The sequence below is a fragment of the Carcharhinus amblyrhynchos genome, chromosome 12, assembly GCF_965287045.1.
Source record: "Carcharhinus amblyrhynchos chromosome 12, sCarAmb.v2.hapA, whole genome shotgun sequence".
Taxonomy (NCBI): domain Eukaryota; kingdom Metazoa; phylum Chordata; class Chondrichthyes; order Carcharhiniformes; family Carcharhinidae; genus Carcharhinus; species Carcharhinus amblyrhynchos.
Window position 1 is genome coordinate 66162309 of NC_137335.1, and position 16859 is coordinate 66179167.

The 16859-nt window shown below is 39.1% G+C and overlaps 1 protein-coding gene across 1 annotated transcript in view; it reads right to left on the bottom strand.

The window, feature by feature from the left end:
• LOC145351054 (F-box only protein 11) overlaps positions 1–16859 on the bottom strand; it is a 130229-nt gene that overhangs the window by 54331 nt on the left and 59039 nt on the right. The window contains exons 3-5 of the mRNA XM_080200654.1: positions 15126–15207; positions 6501–6645; positions 73–202 (exon numbers count right to left, since the gene is read on the bottom strand). Of these exons, the coding sequence (XP_080056780.1) occupies positions 73–202; positions 6501–6645; positions 15126–15207 (357 nt within the window). The remainder of the gene's footprint in view (positions 1–72; positions 203–6500; positions 6646–15125; positions 15208–16859) is intronic.

A 16859-nucleotide genomic window follows, 5' to 3' on the forward strand; every position in this document is an offset into this window, starting at 1 on the left:
GAAAGAGCTTCACTTGTCAATTAAAGTCAGGCTCTCAAAATGAAATTCCAATAGCAATTTATAAAGCCATACCAGTTGTTGAAAGCTTTCCTTCCATGGATTTGGATGTTCACACTCTTCTGGGTTAATCTGGTAAAATCTGCCCGGCTCCGGATGCATCATTGGCCGAGTGTACTCAAACACCTCCATATATAACCGTTTCCTGGAAAGATATTTATTCGACATTTTATATTTGAATCAAGATTAAATCAGGAATGCACAATGGCATCATGGACCCGAAAACACACAAACATAACATGCACTGAATTTCCAGATTTCCCAATTCCCTTCATATCCTCTTTGATGAGCCCAACTTAACTTCATTTATTCAACAAACTGCCACTGCAGAAGACTGAAGACATATTTGCAAAAGTATTTTTGCAGTAATAGAATACCAGACAAATTAATTAATTTCTATAAAAGTAAAATACTGTGCATGCTGAAAATAAAATGAAATAAAAAGTGCTTCAAAAACTGAGCAAATCTGGCAGCATCTGTGGAGAGAGAAATAGTTAATATTGAGTCCAATATGACTATTCTTCGGAAATAGCTGTGTTAGATGCAGTTACCAATAAGTGTTATACTGCAGTGTAATTTAAATAGCAGGTGCAGCCAAAGTACAAAAAGATGGCAGACCAGACTTTATTGTTATTACAACAGCAAAACCGTCAGCGGCAGCTTAATTACAACTGTGAAACGGTTAAAAATGAAAATTCAAAGTTATCACTGCAGATGGAAACCTTATGAAATTGCTTGAGCTGTTGTGTTTTGTCTTGCTGTAAAAACCCTTGAATGAGGTGGAACTGCGTTTTAACTACATACCACTGTCATAATTGCTAAACAATCACTGACTTGGAAAAATTAATTTTGTATTTGGGGATTGTCAAGTTTCTTCAATGTGATACAAGTTCCATTCTTTGCTTTCAGCTTTTTTCAAAATCAGTGGCAAGTGCCGTCAGCTCATGACTGACTGAAATCTGGGCCATCGTGAGCAGCCTCACAGCTCCAAAAGTACTGCTCCTTTAGATGGCACTGCAAGTATAAGATTATACGACAGATTACAGTGAGGCAGCTTCTATACATGGTACCAGCCTCTTACTTAAGCTTCAGTAACTGCACTATAGTCTGGTCAGCAAAATGCAGTCTAAAACCATGTGTCGTAGTATCATATTAGCATGGATCGGCTAAGAAAGAAAGAATCATGAGCATTAAAATTCCTTTGCCAACTCAACTAAAATGCCCCAGCAGACAAATAATAATGGAAGTTAAGTTAAATTCAGGTAGACGCATTGATAGATGAAATTGCCAAATCTCTGGAGCGATTGTATCCAATACCACTTTCCTCTCCATCCACCGAACAGAGGTTTCAGCACTACTCCCAACGCAAGACAGTTTGGATTAAGTAAATTATGCACAAGTGAGCAACAAAGTGACAAATTGGCAAAAACAACGTGCATAGTGTAAACCAAGGCAGTAATGAGTTTGGTCTTCTCAACAAACCATGGAAAAGTGGAAGGCCTTGGCAGAAAAAGCAAAACAGCAAACCTTCAGCTCCGTCTTCCTTCAAGTACAGTAAAAAGTTTCACAACACCAGATTAAAGCCCAACAGGTTTATTTGGTATCATGAGCTTGGGTAGCCAAGTTCCACACGCATGAGAACAGCCTCAACCAGGATTCATGTCACGCTACACGTAACCCCCACCATTTGACCTGGGCTTGCAAAACCTTACCAACTGTCCTGGCTTGAGACAATTCACACCTCTTTAACCTGTGATTAAACCTCTCTCCACTCACACTGTCTCTATCTGTAAAGACTTGATTACCTATAAAGACTTACATTCCAACCATTATCTTGCAATTGAGTTTTGTCTATATATGCCCTGTTTATGAACCCAACTCTCTACTCACCCGATGAAGGAGCAGTGCTGTGATAGCTTGTGATGCCAAATAAACCTGTTGGACTTTAGCCTGGTGTTAAGAGACTTTTACTGTGCCACCCCAGTCCAACGCCAGCATCTCCACATCAATCCTTCAAGTAAGCTGTCTCTTCCATACAGCAAGAGCTTTTTTAAATATATGAAAAGGAAGAGTGACCAAAATGAACATAGGCCTCCTTCGATGACTGGGGAAATAATGATGGGCATCAGGAAATGGTCGAAGGGATAAATAATTTAGTCCTCATGGAGCTAAAAGCCAATAAGTCCCCTGGGCCTGATGGGTTGCAGCCCAGGATATTAAACAAAATAGCCACAGATATATTGAATACACTGGTATAATCATACAAAGTCCTTAAATTCTAGAGAAGTCCAAGAGGATTAGAAAACTGCCAATATAAACACCCTTATTCAAAAAGGAAAGGAGACACAACCAGGCCACGATAGGCTAGTTAGCTTATTGGGAGGGATGTCTCACAGACTAGTCAAGCAACAGCCTGACATAGTCATATTGACAGCATCATACCTTAAAAACAATGTCCTAGGCACCACCCTCAATTCCTAGATACATCTATTTCCACCAGCAGGACAGACACAACAGAGGTGGCAGCAGTGATATACAGTTGGGAAGGAGTTGCTCTGAGCACGCTCAACACTGGGTCAAACACAGACAAGGAAACCTCCTGCTGATTATCACATACCACCCATTCAATCATCTCAGTTCCAGGACATCACTGCACAAGTTCCTCTTGGTTGTGTCCCCGGCTCAACCATCTTGAACTGCACAACGTTCAGTACTATTTACAACTTCTCAGATACTGAAAGTGTCTATGTCCTAATGCAGCAAGGTTTGGAGAACATACAGGCTTGTGATCACAACTAGTAAGTAGCATTTGCACCACAGAAGTGCCAGGCAATGGCCATCACCAGCAGGAGAGGATAGAACCATCACCCCTTAACATTCAATGGCATTACCAATACAGAATCCCCCATGATTAACATCCTGGGGAGTATCATTGACCAGAAACCTAACTGAACTAGCCTTGTAAATACCGTGACCACAAGAGTGGGTCAAAGGCTAGGAATCTTGCAGCAAGTAACTCATCTTCTGACTCCCAAAACCTGTCCACCATCTACAAGGTACAAGTCAGGAGTGTGATGGAATATTCTCCTCTTGCCTGGATGAATGCAGCTCCAATAATACTCAAGAAGTTTGACACCATCCAGGACAAAGCAGCCCGCTTGATTAAAACCCTTTCCACATTCAATCTCTTCCCCATTAACCAATAGTGGCAGCAGTTTGTACCATCTGCAAGATGGGCTACAGAAACTCACCAAGGCTCCTTAGGCAGCATCATTCAAACTCACGACCACTACCATCTGGAAGGATATGGGCAGATACCTGGCAACATCACCATCTGGAGGTTCCAAATCACTCACCATCCTGAACTGAAAATATATCACCACTCCTTCAGTCGCAGGGTTATAATCCTCAAACTCCCTTCCTAACAACACTGTGGGTATACCTACGCCTCAGGGATTGCAGCAGTGCAATAAGTTAGCTCATCACCACCTTCTCAGGGCAATAAACACCGGCCTAGGCAGAGCCGACCACATCCCGTAAATGAAAAAGAATCCAGGGATGAGTTCATATTCCACCAGGACAATTGGGAATTTGAATCCAACTTATTAAATAAATCTAGAATGAAAAGCAAGATAGCCATCCATTTGGGTGGAAATTAGAAATAGTAATGAGAAAAAAAAAAATCAGGGATAGCATAGTCTATAGGCTGCCAAATAATATCACGGTGGGGCAAGCAATAAACAAAGAAATAGCTAATGCATGCAAAAAAGGTAAGGCAATTATCATGGGGGATTTCAATCCACATATTGATTGGTCAAATCAGACCAGTCAAGGCAGCCTTGAGGAGTTCATAGAACGTACCCACTATAGTTTCCTTGAACAGTGTGTAATAGAACCTACAAGGGAGCAAACAATCCTAGATCTGGTGCTGTGTAATGAAACAGGAATAATTAATGATCTCTCAGTAAGGGATCCTCTAGGAAGGAGCCATCACAGAATGGTAGAATTTAAAATACAGATGGAGCTTGAGAAAATAAAATCCAATACCACTGTCTTGAGCTTAAACAAAGGAGACTACAATGGGACGAGGGAGGAGTGGACTAAGGTGAACTTTGAGATATTTGAAGAATTTTCAATGGTGAAAGTGGGGGGCTTTCAAAGCAATTTTTCACAGCGCTCAGCAAAAGTACATACCAGTGATAAAGAAGGACTGTAGAAAAAGGGATAATCAGCCATGGATATCTAAGGAAATAAAGAAGGGTATCAAATTGAAAGAAAATGCATACAAAATGGCAAAGATTAGTGGGAACCTACAAGATTGGGAAATCTTTAAAAGGTCAACCGAAAGCCACGAGAAAAGCTATAAAAGGAAACTAAGATGGATTACAAGAGTTAAACTAGCTCAGAATACAAAAAGATAGCAAAAGTTTCTACAAATATATAAGATGAAAAAGAGTAGCTAATGTACACATTGGTCCTTTAGAGAACGAGAAGGGGAGTTTAATAACAGGAAATGAGGGAATGGCCAAGACATTGAACAGATATTTTGTGTCAGTCTTCGCGGTGGAAGACACAAATGATGTGCCAAAAATTGATGACAGTGCGGTTATGGCAGGTTGAGGACCTAGAAACGATCATTATCACTAAAGTAGTAGCGTTGGGCAAGCTAACGGGGCTAAAGGTAGACAAGTCTCTGGTCCTGATTGAATGCATCCCAGGATATTAAAAAAGATGGTGAGGGAAATAGCAAATGCACTACTAGTACTTTACCAAAATTTGCTGGACTCTGGGTTAGTTCCGTCAAATCGGAAAGCAGAAACGTGACACCACAGTTTTAAAAAGGAGATGGACAAAAAGCAGGAGCTATAGGCCAATTAGCTTAACTTCTGCAGTCGTGACGAACAGAAAAATGGATTATTTAAAATGATAAAAAATTGCAGCATGCTACTGTGCAGAGTTACCTGGGTGCCCTTGTGCATTAATCACAAAACATTGGTTTGCAGATACAGCAGGTAATTAAGGTGGTAAATAGAATTTTGTCTTACATTGCGAGAGGGGTGGAGTTTAAAAATAGTGAGGTTATGTTGCAGCTGTACATGGTGCTGGTGAGGTCACACCTGGAGTACTGTGTATAGTTTTGGTCTCCTTACTTGAGAAAGGACATACTGGCACTAGAAGGGGTGCAGAGGAGATTCACGAGGTTGATTCTGGAGTTGAGAGGGTTGGCTTCTGAGAAAAGACTGAGACTACAATCATTGGAATTTAGAAGCGTATGGGGGGATATTATAGAAACATATACTATTATGAAGGGAATGGATATGATAGAAGCAGGGAGGTTTTTTATCTACTGGCAGGTGAAACTAGAACTGGGGACATGGCCTCAAAATAAGGGGGAGCAGATTTAGGACTGAGTTGAGGAGAAATTCCTTCACCGGAAGGGTTGTGAATCTGTGGAATTCCCTGCCCAGTGAAGTGGTTGAGGCTACCTCATTTAATGTTTTTAAGGCAAGGATAGATTTTTGAAGAGTAAAGGAATTAAGGGCTATGGTGAACGGGTGGGTAAGTGGAACTGAGTCCACAAAAAGATCAGCCATGAACTTATTGAATGGCAGAGCAGACTGGAGGGGCCAGATGGCCTATTCTTGCTCCTAGTTCTTATGATGGTCATGAATCTACCAGATTTTCTCAAAAGCCTCCTGGTTCACTAATGTCCTTTAGAGAAAGAAATATGCCACCCCTTACCTGGTCAGGGCTTTTAGCGACTTGAGATCCATGGCAATGTGGCTAACTCTCAATTGCCCTTTGAAATGGCCAAACAAACTATTTGTTTCAAACAGTTACAAGGTCAGTGACAGACAGTGGCTTTCAGTTTCTGCCTAGAAAAATAAAGCCCATACACAACTGAGGGAACCAGCAGCAAGGACTCTTGTTTCCCGCTCTCAACAGATATAGTAACAAATCTCACAACACTAGGTTAAACAGGTAAGACTTCCTACTGTGCCCACCTCAGTCTAACGCCGGCATCTCCACATCAATAGATACAGCATAAATCTTTCACAGCTCAAGGTGAATGTTCACCAACAAGTTACAATAGAAAAGTTTAAAATTCCAAGCAATGTTGCATTTCTATTGATGCAAACAACAAATGAAAATCTCAGCTATAAATTCAACAAAATTTTCGGCTAACATGACAGCTGTATTACATTCGCTTGTCAATTTGCTTTTTTTTAAAAACTGGCACACTGGACTTAGATTAGGTATTGCATAATATATTATCCATAGAAGGCAATATTATTTATGGAAGTTTACTTACTAAAGAAATACAAGAAATGTCTTAATTAATAATTAAACTGGAAATGTAGACAGGATTGTCTTTTAAAACATAACAGAAAGGGTCAACAATAAATTGGAAAATGACTGCTAAAAGATTGAAGCCTACTTACCATAAAATTGGATCGTTAGCTAGTTCATTGAAGCGTTTACATACACAAGCTGCTCTGCAAAGGTCCTGCTCAAGTAGATACGAAAAGATCTTCATAACTACCTCATCTGGTAATTTTACTTGAAGATATTGTTCTGCTGGCGATGCTATTAAAAGGGTAAAATGCAGAAAACTTATTTGGATGGCACTTTATATCTGAGGAACTTGCGCCAGATCATCAGCACATAATTTTAATAACTTTTATTTATAAATCATCTTCATTGCGCACAATTCTGCTTTTGGGATAACCAAGTCCAAATGTCTTCCTTAGAGTCAGTATTTTGCTATGGTGTTAAAAAATATTCCAGAGATTATTAAAAAAGGACATATCAAATGGATACTTGGTAGTCCTCAGTGCAAATACATCCCCCTTCCATTTCCTATCTTTGAACCACGTTGTGAAATAAACCAAATTTAAAATAAGCAATTACTGAGTGAATACAAAGCCACTAATTTAATAAAAACATACATATATAGCATTCCTTAAAATACTGTTAATCAAGTTAATTGTTGGAGAGCAAGGTCTATGCATCAAATTGGGAATTAGTCCAATGCAAAAGGAAAGTATCTCTCCCCATCCGATTCTTCAATCCTACAAAATAAGTGGATCTATTTCTCTCAATGAAATGATTCCAACCAGAAAGAAAGCAACTTAGGGGAGTAGATGGAGCTGAACAAAGTGATGGATGAGGGATTCAGGAAAGGGTGAAAGCAATGAGAAACATCAAGGCTATAAAGCAGAGTGTATCAGGATGGGACACAGTGCTTTGGGGTATTAGGACATTAGTGACTAGGGTGATATCAGGGAAAGTTAACAAACATTTAAATTAAGGCACCATATCAGAATATGTGAAGCATTCACAAAAAATGATGAACTAATGGCACATATAGAAATTAATGGGGTTGATCCAAGTGTCATTCTACAGATGTGGTCACAAAGTGAGCCAGGTCTGAAACTGACTTTAAGAGATAGGCAAAGTGGAAAAGATGCCATCGCAATATAGGATGTGGCAATGTGCTCATCGAACCCATGTCAAAAGAGAAGGGATTGTCCTGATAGGAGGGGTGGGAGTGGAGTTAAGAAATAAAACAATAGAAAACATGGCTTTAGGGTGTGGTTTACATATTCCATACCAGTAGTTGTGGTGTTGGGCACAGTTTAAATCAGGGAGGTCGAGGTGCATACAACAAGGGTGTTACAAATGTAAATTTTTGGGACTGTTTCTTTAAAGTAGAGCAAGATGGAGTAATGAAGGAGGTCGTGTGATCTATGAATTCAGCTGACATGCCTGTGTGGCTTGGTTAAAAGGGGGCGGGGGGGCAGGTTGTTTTTACTGGGAAGGTGGTGAGCGATATTCACACATATAAGCAATGTTCTGGGAGTTGTGTTGACATTGGACAAACTGCTAGTCTTCAAGTAACAGGAAGGTGTTAAGAATATTGGGTTTTGTAAACATTTTACTTTAGACTCTATTTAATTCCAAGATAGAAGACAGGTAATCAGTATTTTTACTTGGATACAAGGTCCATGTGATTCACAGTCATGGAAATGGGCTTTAAAAGAGCAACAGTTAACGACTTAAAAGATGTTTACAGATATCCTAATCCTCGCAGACATGTCTACCTGCAAGAATCTGAAAGAGAAGGGGTGAGCCAAGAAAAAGCAGCAACTGATTTTGAACCTTAACCAGAGTAAGTACCTGCCCTGTCAACCATCAAATGAAACATACGTGAAGCTCTTACTCAGGTTGCAGAGGCCAAGTTTCTGAGGATTTCAATGAGACAAAAGGTTTGCCTGACTTGGCTATAGGGAAGAACCTGCAATTTATTCCTCACCTTGAAAGTCACTTCTGGGTTTAGGAGCCACCCAACCAGCAAAGGAAAGAAAGAACGCAAGCCCCACAGAGCCAAGAAACACCATGGACTGCATTCTCATGGAGAATGCCGTGTCCAATTAATGTACAGAATACACAACTGTGGAGGGGACTTTTAAAGTTAATGGGAAACCTCTCTGTAGTTTAGAATACATCATGCCTGCATAAAACATTTAGTCGATAGTGTTCAATTAATTTGTTACAGTTAAAATTTTAAAATGTGAATCGAGAGATCTTTCAAACTGTCACAGGAAATTCATTATTTTTTAGATCTGTGAGCATTGTGACAAGGGTAATACAATAATTACAGGGGTGGGAAGTGCTCTTAATCCTCAGGCTAATAATATGAAGAACTTATTCATGGCATGCATTCAAGCTATTTTCTATATCAGTATGTTAAGGAACTAACTGGGGAACAGGCTATTTACATGGGTTGCACATTGGTTAGCATTGCTACCTCACAGCTCGAGGGACCTGGGTTCAATTCGAGCCCTCGGCGACTATCTGTAAGGTGTTACGACATTCTCCCCACGTCTGTGTGTTTCCTCCTGGTTTCCTCCCACAGGTTAGGAATACAGGCCATGCTAAATTGCCACTTGATGTCTCAAGATATGTTGATTAGATGGATTAGCCATGACAACTGTGTGGGATTCAAGGTAAAGAGCAGGGGAAAGGGCCTTGATAAAATTCTCTGTCAGAGAGTCAGTGCAGACTCAATGGGCCAAATGGCCTCATTGGTACCGTAGGGATTCTATGATTCTCTTTTGAGTAATGAGACAAATTTGATATGTGACCTTGTAACAAAGAAGCCTCCAGGGTAAAGTGATCGTATTTGATGCATTTTTAAATGGCGTTTGAGAATGATTTAGTCAAGAATGAGACTAGGGTTTTAAAACCAGGTAGATAAACGTTATGCTGGCTACAGGAAACTGAGAAATTAATTGAAAGATATAATAGCAGATGCAATAATTTAAACACAACACAACAAATGGGATAAAATCTCCAGAAGTGGACCAACCAAGGCTCATGAGAGAAATTACAGATAGTATTAGACGACATAAAAGGGCTAAAAATGCTGCAAAGACAGTAGCAATCCTGAGGATTAGGTGGATTGAAATATTCAGGGAAAATGGAATACTAAGGTTACTAGTAACTAGAGAAAAATATTTCATAAAAGTTTGGTTGGACGTGCAAAATAGAATACATGAGTAAAAGTAAATGTGGTCCATTATAGACAGCCGAAATTATAATCAGGAATAAAAGAAATAGGAGAGACATTAAACAAACAAGTTATATCTGTCTTTGGGGAACCAAGGATATGATGAAAACTGAGGGCCTTAAGGAAATTAGTATTAAGAAATACCATTGGAGATATCAATAGGCCAAAAATACAAATTCTATGGGCGTGATGGTCAACTGCTTGGCATTTTAAAATTGGTGGAAACAGTAATAGTCAATTCCTTAGATTCTAGAACTGTTCTCATGGATCGGAAGGTAGCAAACCACTATTCAAGAATGAAAGGCAAAAAAAACAGAATTATAAGCCATTCAGCTTGATATGACAGAAAATGGTTTGGGACATGGTAACAGGGCAATAAGAATATCATACAATTGGGCAGAATAGGTGGGAAAGCAAGCTGTGAGGAGGGCACAAAGAGGCAGCAAAAGGACACAGATTAAGCCAGTGGGCAAGAATGTGGTAGTTTACTATAATGTGGAGAAATGTAAGGAAAAGTAGGAAAATAGAATACTTTTTAAAGGAAGACCAAGAAATGCTGGTATTCAGGGAGACTTGGGTACGCATGTACTCGAATCACAAAATTAACATGCAAGTACAACAAGCAATTAGCCTTCATTACAAAATAATTGGAATACAAGAGTAAAGTAGTCTTACTGCAATTGTATAGGATTTTGGTGAGATCACACCTGGAGGACTGTGTACAGTTTGGTTACTTTACCTAAGGAAGGATATACTTGCTTTAGATTGGGTGCAACAAAGGTTCACCTGATTGATTTCTGGGATGAGGGGATTATCATGAGGAAAGATACGGTGGACTAGGTCTGCATTCTCTGGAGTTTCAAAGAATGAGAGACAATCTCATTGAAACACAAAATTAAGGAACTTAACGGGGATATTTCCTTTCCAGCTAGGAAGAACAACTAGTGTCACAGTCTCAGGATAAGGGTTGGCCATTTAAATCTGAGCTGAAGAGAAATTTCTTCACTCATCACACAAATGTGGTGTTTGCAATTCTCTCACCCAAAGAGCTGTGGATGCTTAGTCATCAAGTATATTCTAGTCATTTTTGGATATTAAGTGAATCAAGAGTATGCTACGGTGCAGAGGGGCCTGGGGGTCTTTGTGCATGAGTCGCAAAAACCCAGTCTGCAGGTGCAGCAGGTGATCAAGAAGGCGAATGGGATGCTGGCCTTTATAGCAAGGGGGAATAGAATATAAAAGCAGGGAGGTCTTGCTGCAACTGTACAGGGCATTGGCGAGGCCACAGCTGGAATACTGTGTGCAGTTTTGGTCACCGCACTTGCGCAAGGGTATTTTGCCCTTGGAGGGAGTGCAGAGGAGGTTCACTAGGCTGATACCGGAGATGAGGCAGTTGGATTATGAAGAGCCACTAAATAGACTGGGTCTGTACTCGTTGGAGTTTAGAAGGATGAGGGGGGCTCTTTTCGAGACGTATAAGATAATGAAAAGGGATGGATAGTGTAGAGGTAGAAAGATTCTTCCCACTCAAAAAGGACAACAGGACTAGAGGGCACAGCCTCAAGATAAGTGGGGAGTTGGGGGGCAGTTTAGGAGGGACTTTTTCACTCAAAGGGTGGTGAATCTCTGGAATTCTCTGCCCGTTGAAGTGGTGGAGGCTACCTCGCTAAATATATTTAAGACATGGGTAGATAGGTTTTTGGTAGACAAGGGAATTAAGGGTTATGGGGAGAAAGCGAGAAAGTGGAACTGATCCACTTCAGATCAGCCATGATCTTATTGAATGGCGGGGCAGGCTCAAAGGGCTAGATGGCCTACTCCTGCTCCTACTTCTTATGTTCTTATAGTATGTTCTTAAGAGATTCGGGGATATTTTGCAAAAGCATCGCGGAGTTAGAAGACCAGCCATGAGCCTCCTCAATGGCATAACAAGTTTACTGGTAGAACAGCCTACTCTTGCTCCTATTTCCTTTGTTCTTCTGGTGTATTACTTTGGAACCAAAACAAATTCAGAGGATTCTGACAGTACATACCAAACACCAAATGGCATCTTAGCAGAAGCCAAAAGCAATTTAAAATAATCAACTCGTAGTTACTCATTAATTCACAACAAAAGGATTTGCATTGATCCAATTTAGAATCAGAGTTTCTGAGAGGATTTCAGTGACATCATTGCACACAAACCTAATGTCCAAATTCATAAGATGTGACTAGTGTATGCCAATCAATGCAAAGAACTACTGGAGCTCGTAATTTCAGTTTTTACAGTAGCAAATGGAGGAGATGTTTTGGCTGATTATTGACGACTATTCAGTGTCAACAAAACATTTATAGAAAATCTAATATGGCCAAGTCAAATCAATAGAACAGAACTTCCAATTGGCAAAGATGAAATACAGACTGCAGTGTTCCATGGCTAACCTGTTTGGCTATAGCTTTAATCAATAGTTATACCAATCAGTTTTACTCCATCATTCACCTTAACTCAACCCAGTTCCTTCTCAAATGGGTATCTTTTCTGTTAGAGATATAGATATGGACATGACAGATGTGTGGAGGATTGGCGAGAGAGAAAGAGGAGAGGGAGGGAGAGAGAGGAACAAAGATTGGGTTACAGAGATACCAAAGCCAGTACTGGTAGAACTACGTCAAAAAGCATAGACTCCAAGAGCCATCTGACATGATAACAAGGTGAACTGAGATAGGACAATGTCACACCACTGGAGTGCTCAATTTAACCAACCTCCAAACAGCATGACGTTTCAGCTATTGAATGAAGTATCATATGAACAGGAAAAATGCTCGGAACATTAACTCCAATTTTACTTTTGGAGAAGCAGAAGCAGTAGATTTAAAGTTTAGAAAACAGTGTAGTGGGAAATAGGTAACAAAGTGGTCACCCAAAATAAGCCAAATTATATACTACATGGAAACTGAAGTAAAAATTAAAAGGGGTCATCAAGATAAAAGTAAAGCAAAAAGTTAGTATCTGGCATTTTAAAATTAATGCACAAGAATCTGGAGGAAAGAAAAATAAAGGTCACGAAGAGTTTGCTGCGGGACATGTGAAAAGATATGAAAACTGTCCACAAACCCAACAGTCCAATAACTTCAATGAAATTACTGTGGTCATAGCTGCAGGAAATTAAAAGGGTTGACAGAGCTGAGGAGATGGAGTAGACTTCATGAATGAGTTTTCACTGGTAAGATAAATATAGTCAAGCCAGCATCAGACCTCAAAAATAAATGCTGATAGGTTAGAGATAGAGACCAAAAGAATTGGGAGCAAAGGAGTAACAAAGCCGCAGCCATTGTAATGGACATGAGATGGATTGAGATTGAAGAAAGAAAAAGGCAGCAATTAAGCAGAGCGAACCAGGCCTGTGAACAGATACCCGACACTGCCCACATCACAGAATACAAGGTTCTGGAAGTTAGAAAATCAAAAAGTAAAACTTAGGTAAAGGCATGATGTTTTTTGGTCCCAGAGTATAGTCAAGCCAAATTTGTGCTCAGGAACATGGATAGTGTGTCATAAGCAAAATATTTTTGGGATGGTCAGCTGTCTTCTGGAGCTAGAGCATACATATTGAGTAAAGTTAGGATACTAAAGGAGATAGCTAGGGAGTTCAAGTCAAGGTAAATGTAGAGACAAGGTATTAAAAAAAATAAAATCACGTCTTAAGTTTTGACTCAAAAAACAAAAATAGGGGACGTAGTGTTCTCTAAAAGCTTCCAGTATCCAGAAAGGAAACAAGTACACCAAGATAATTGAGGAGCTAAACACAGCTGACAGCAAGGCAAGAATAGTGCAAACTTCAGTAGCAACTGGGAATCTATCCAGAATCAAAAACGGAAACCACTTAAAACAAGTAGGGGACTGCAAGACTGCACCAAAGTACAGGGGACAAAAAGGCTTTCAGAATCAGTGAGTAAATAGTATAGAGATTCAATATGGTAAAATATGAGGTGCTTCATGGTAGGGGAGTAAGAAAACCATTCATTCCTTGGAATGTAAGAAACTAAATGACAGAAGAGCAAAGGGATCTGGGAGCACAAATACATAAATCACTAAAGATAGCTACACAAGTTGATATGACCATTAATAGCACAAATAAAATACTGGGTTGTATTTCTGGAGCAACTGATTACAAAAACAGGGAGTTAAGCATACACCAGGATGTATAAAATTCTGTTGTTGAAACTTATAAAAGGATATAGAAGCAGAATAGAGAATGCAGAGAAGTTTTACAATGAGCTGGGTTTTGCGATCAGGTTATTGAACTGATGAGAGCTTCCACTGACACTACAAGTCTACAAAAACCTTGATAAAGTTACCCCTTGTTGAATGGGGTGCAACTGCATTTTTAGCAATTTGCAAAGTTCATGTTTACCGCAATGGTACTTGCCACAGATTTGAATATAGATATTGCATCAGTTTATGAACAGCATTTCATGGTATTGTACGATCTGGGAGCAAAAATATTGTACTTTTTGCAGATCTTTATAGAATATACTGACGTTGGCATAGTTTAATATTTGTTGGCAGCTCCATGCACTTTAATCAACCTTATGAACCTGACCCTTGTTGATAAACAAATGCGTAACAAAAATTCACACATTTTGAATTTGATAGCCCTTCACCCAACTTTCTATTCTCACTACTCTTCATCTAACAGGTTCCGCTGCCAAAGTGTCAACGTGCAGAAGTTATAATTTGGATCCATACACTTTTTCTTATCTTTGACTTTTAAACTTGCTTGAATTTTGAGCCCCTATGTCCTATTTGATTAAGGCAGAAGGCAATGGATCAACTCAGTGTCCATGCAATTTCCAAAAATGATCAAAGCTGAATTTTTCCCCAGAAGCTCCCAATTTTGGCTACAGAACAAAACCAAATAACCATTGTATCACCAACAGTAATTTGCAACTGAGTCAAGGATGTTCACAATCGAGATGACCGAAAACCATGCTAAGCATGCACCAGTTTTATTATGCTTTTTCCTTTCCTCTCTTTAGCTTCAGAAGACCACAAAGTCAAATTAACTTCTCGGCAATATTAAAAACTCACACCAGGAATGGAAAAGGACTAAATGAATCTCAGAGGTACATCGAGAACTAGAGGGCACAGCTTCAAAATAATGGGCAAAAGGAGAAGCAGTGATGGTAGGAAACATGTTTTCACCAAGAGACTGGTTGGGAATTTGGAACGACCTTCCTGAGACAGTGGAGGAGGCAAGTTCAATTGAAACATTCAAAAGGGAATTGGATTGCTATCTGAAAAAAAATAATGTGCAAGATTGTGGCAATAAGGTAGGGGAGTGGGATTAGATAGAATGTTCTTTCAGAGAGCTAGTGCAGACTCAGTGAGCCAAATGGCATCCTCCTGCACTGTAAAGATTCTGTGAAAATCAAGGAATCACGTAAGCAAATTTTTAAACTCTTTGGTCAAATCTAAAAATACACATTTGCTCACAATACAAAATTTGCTTACCCGGAAGATCTTGTAACTTTCCTGACAGTCTTGCACGCTTAGCTCTATGACCAAAATTTTCTGAAGTTGAAGTGGAAGCACCCTAGCAGACAGCAAAAGGCAATAACTAAATTTACAACCACAATTACATAAAACTTGAAGGACTACAATTTTCAAATTAAATAAGTATTCTACTCCCACAAGTAAAAATAGTCTGCTGTGTTAGTTTACAGTAAATTTGATGGGTTTCTCCCTCCATTTTTACATACCAATTCCACCACGCTGCATTAGACAGTATGGATGAAAATTGTGAGCAGATACTGAAGAATGTTATGAACTTTCCAAACTTTCATGATGTCAACAGTTTTGCATAGTTGAATGAGGAAACATAGACACAAACTCCACTCAACTTGGTAAAGGGAGATCACAAATCCTTGCAGTAACTTGCAAAAGGAGATATATAACCAAATGGTTCTCAATCTGGGGTCCAGAGACATCTTGGGGACTCTCAAAATAAGATGATAGACGGCCAAAGACATTGTGCAGTAATAAGAAGAACATGTCAGTCATAGTCTGGTATATATTGCTGATAAGCTGAGCAAAACAGTAACCGCCCATCGCTCTCAGCAGGATCTCTTTGCTCCCAAGTATTTTAAATGATCACAGTTTGCTAGTAATTGATGTGATTCTTATCCACTTCATGTCTGTAAATAAATAGTTTTCTTAAAATACATTAGAGCACAATTTACTTAGTTTCAATGAATATAATAATATATTTTAACTTGGATACAGTGGTTCATGATTACTAATCCATTTGTAATCTTTCAAACAAGTTAGGACAGTGGACACTGGCCTAAGTGATGGCACATCAGCATTTCTACGATACAGAGAGAGAATGAAGTGACCTCAATAGTAACATTTCCACCCTGACAATATTTTAGGTCACCTCACTATTTTACGAGGATCAAAGTCTCAACACTGAATCTGAAACATATGAAATTTAACAAGCAACAGGCTTTTGATGATTAGTATAATGTTAACGATAGCCAGATTTGGTGCACCCACTTTTTTGTATCTAGAAAATTTATAACAGGATTTTATTGATCATTAACAAAATTCGAATTAGAACAATTTTATCTTTCAATTGATCATGTTTGACAGTAATCAAATATTTTTACTCTCATTTGTCCCATTGTGTAAATATTTCTGCAAAGAAATTTGTAACTCAAAAGTGAAGATGACCAGATGCTATCTGTTGAACACATAACAGCCCACATTAAGATTAATTTACATAAAGTTGAAAATCTAGATTTGTTGCGAACAGCTTCAAATGAACCAACTCACGAGAAAGAAGCAGCGAAATGTCAAAACATTACATTCTCAGCGTGTAATCGCCCCATCCATTTACAAAGACATTTACTCAATGTATGATGAGTCCATAAAAAGCAAGTATAAGCATTCACTATCAAAATGAAATGCTTTGACTCAGTTTGAACATACATTTGAAATTTTGACAAAATACCAAGAAATGTAATCAATTTCCTCACACTGTATTCACATGAACCCCCTTGTTAATAACTAAAGGCAAGTGTTACATTGACAAAGCTCAGAAAATTACATTTGAAGATTTGCTATATCATCATCAGCCAATCGGTTGGTAGTCATTTTTATTTGTGGTTTTCTCTAGTATAAGAACATAAGAACTAGGAGCAGGAGGCGGCCATGTGGCTCCTCAAGCCTGTTCTGCCATTCAAT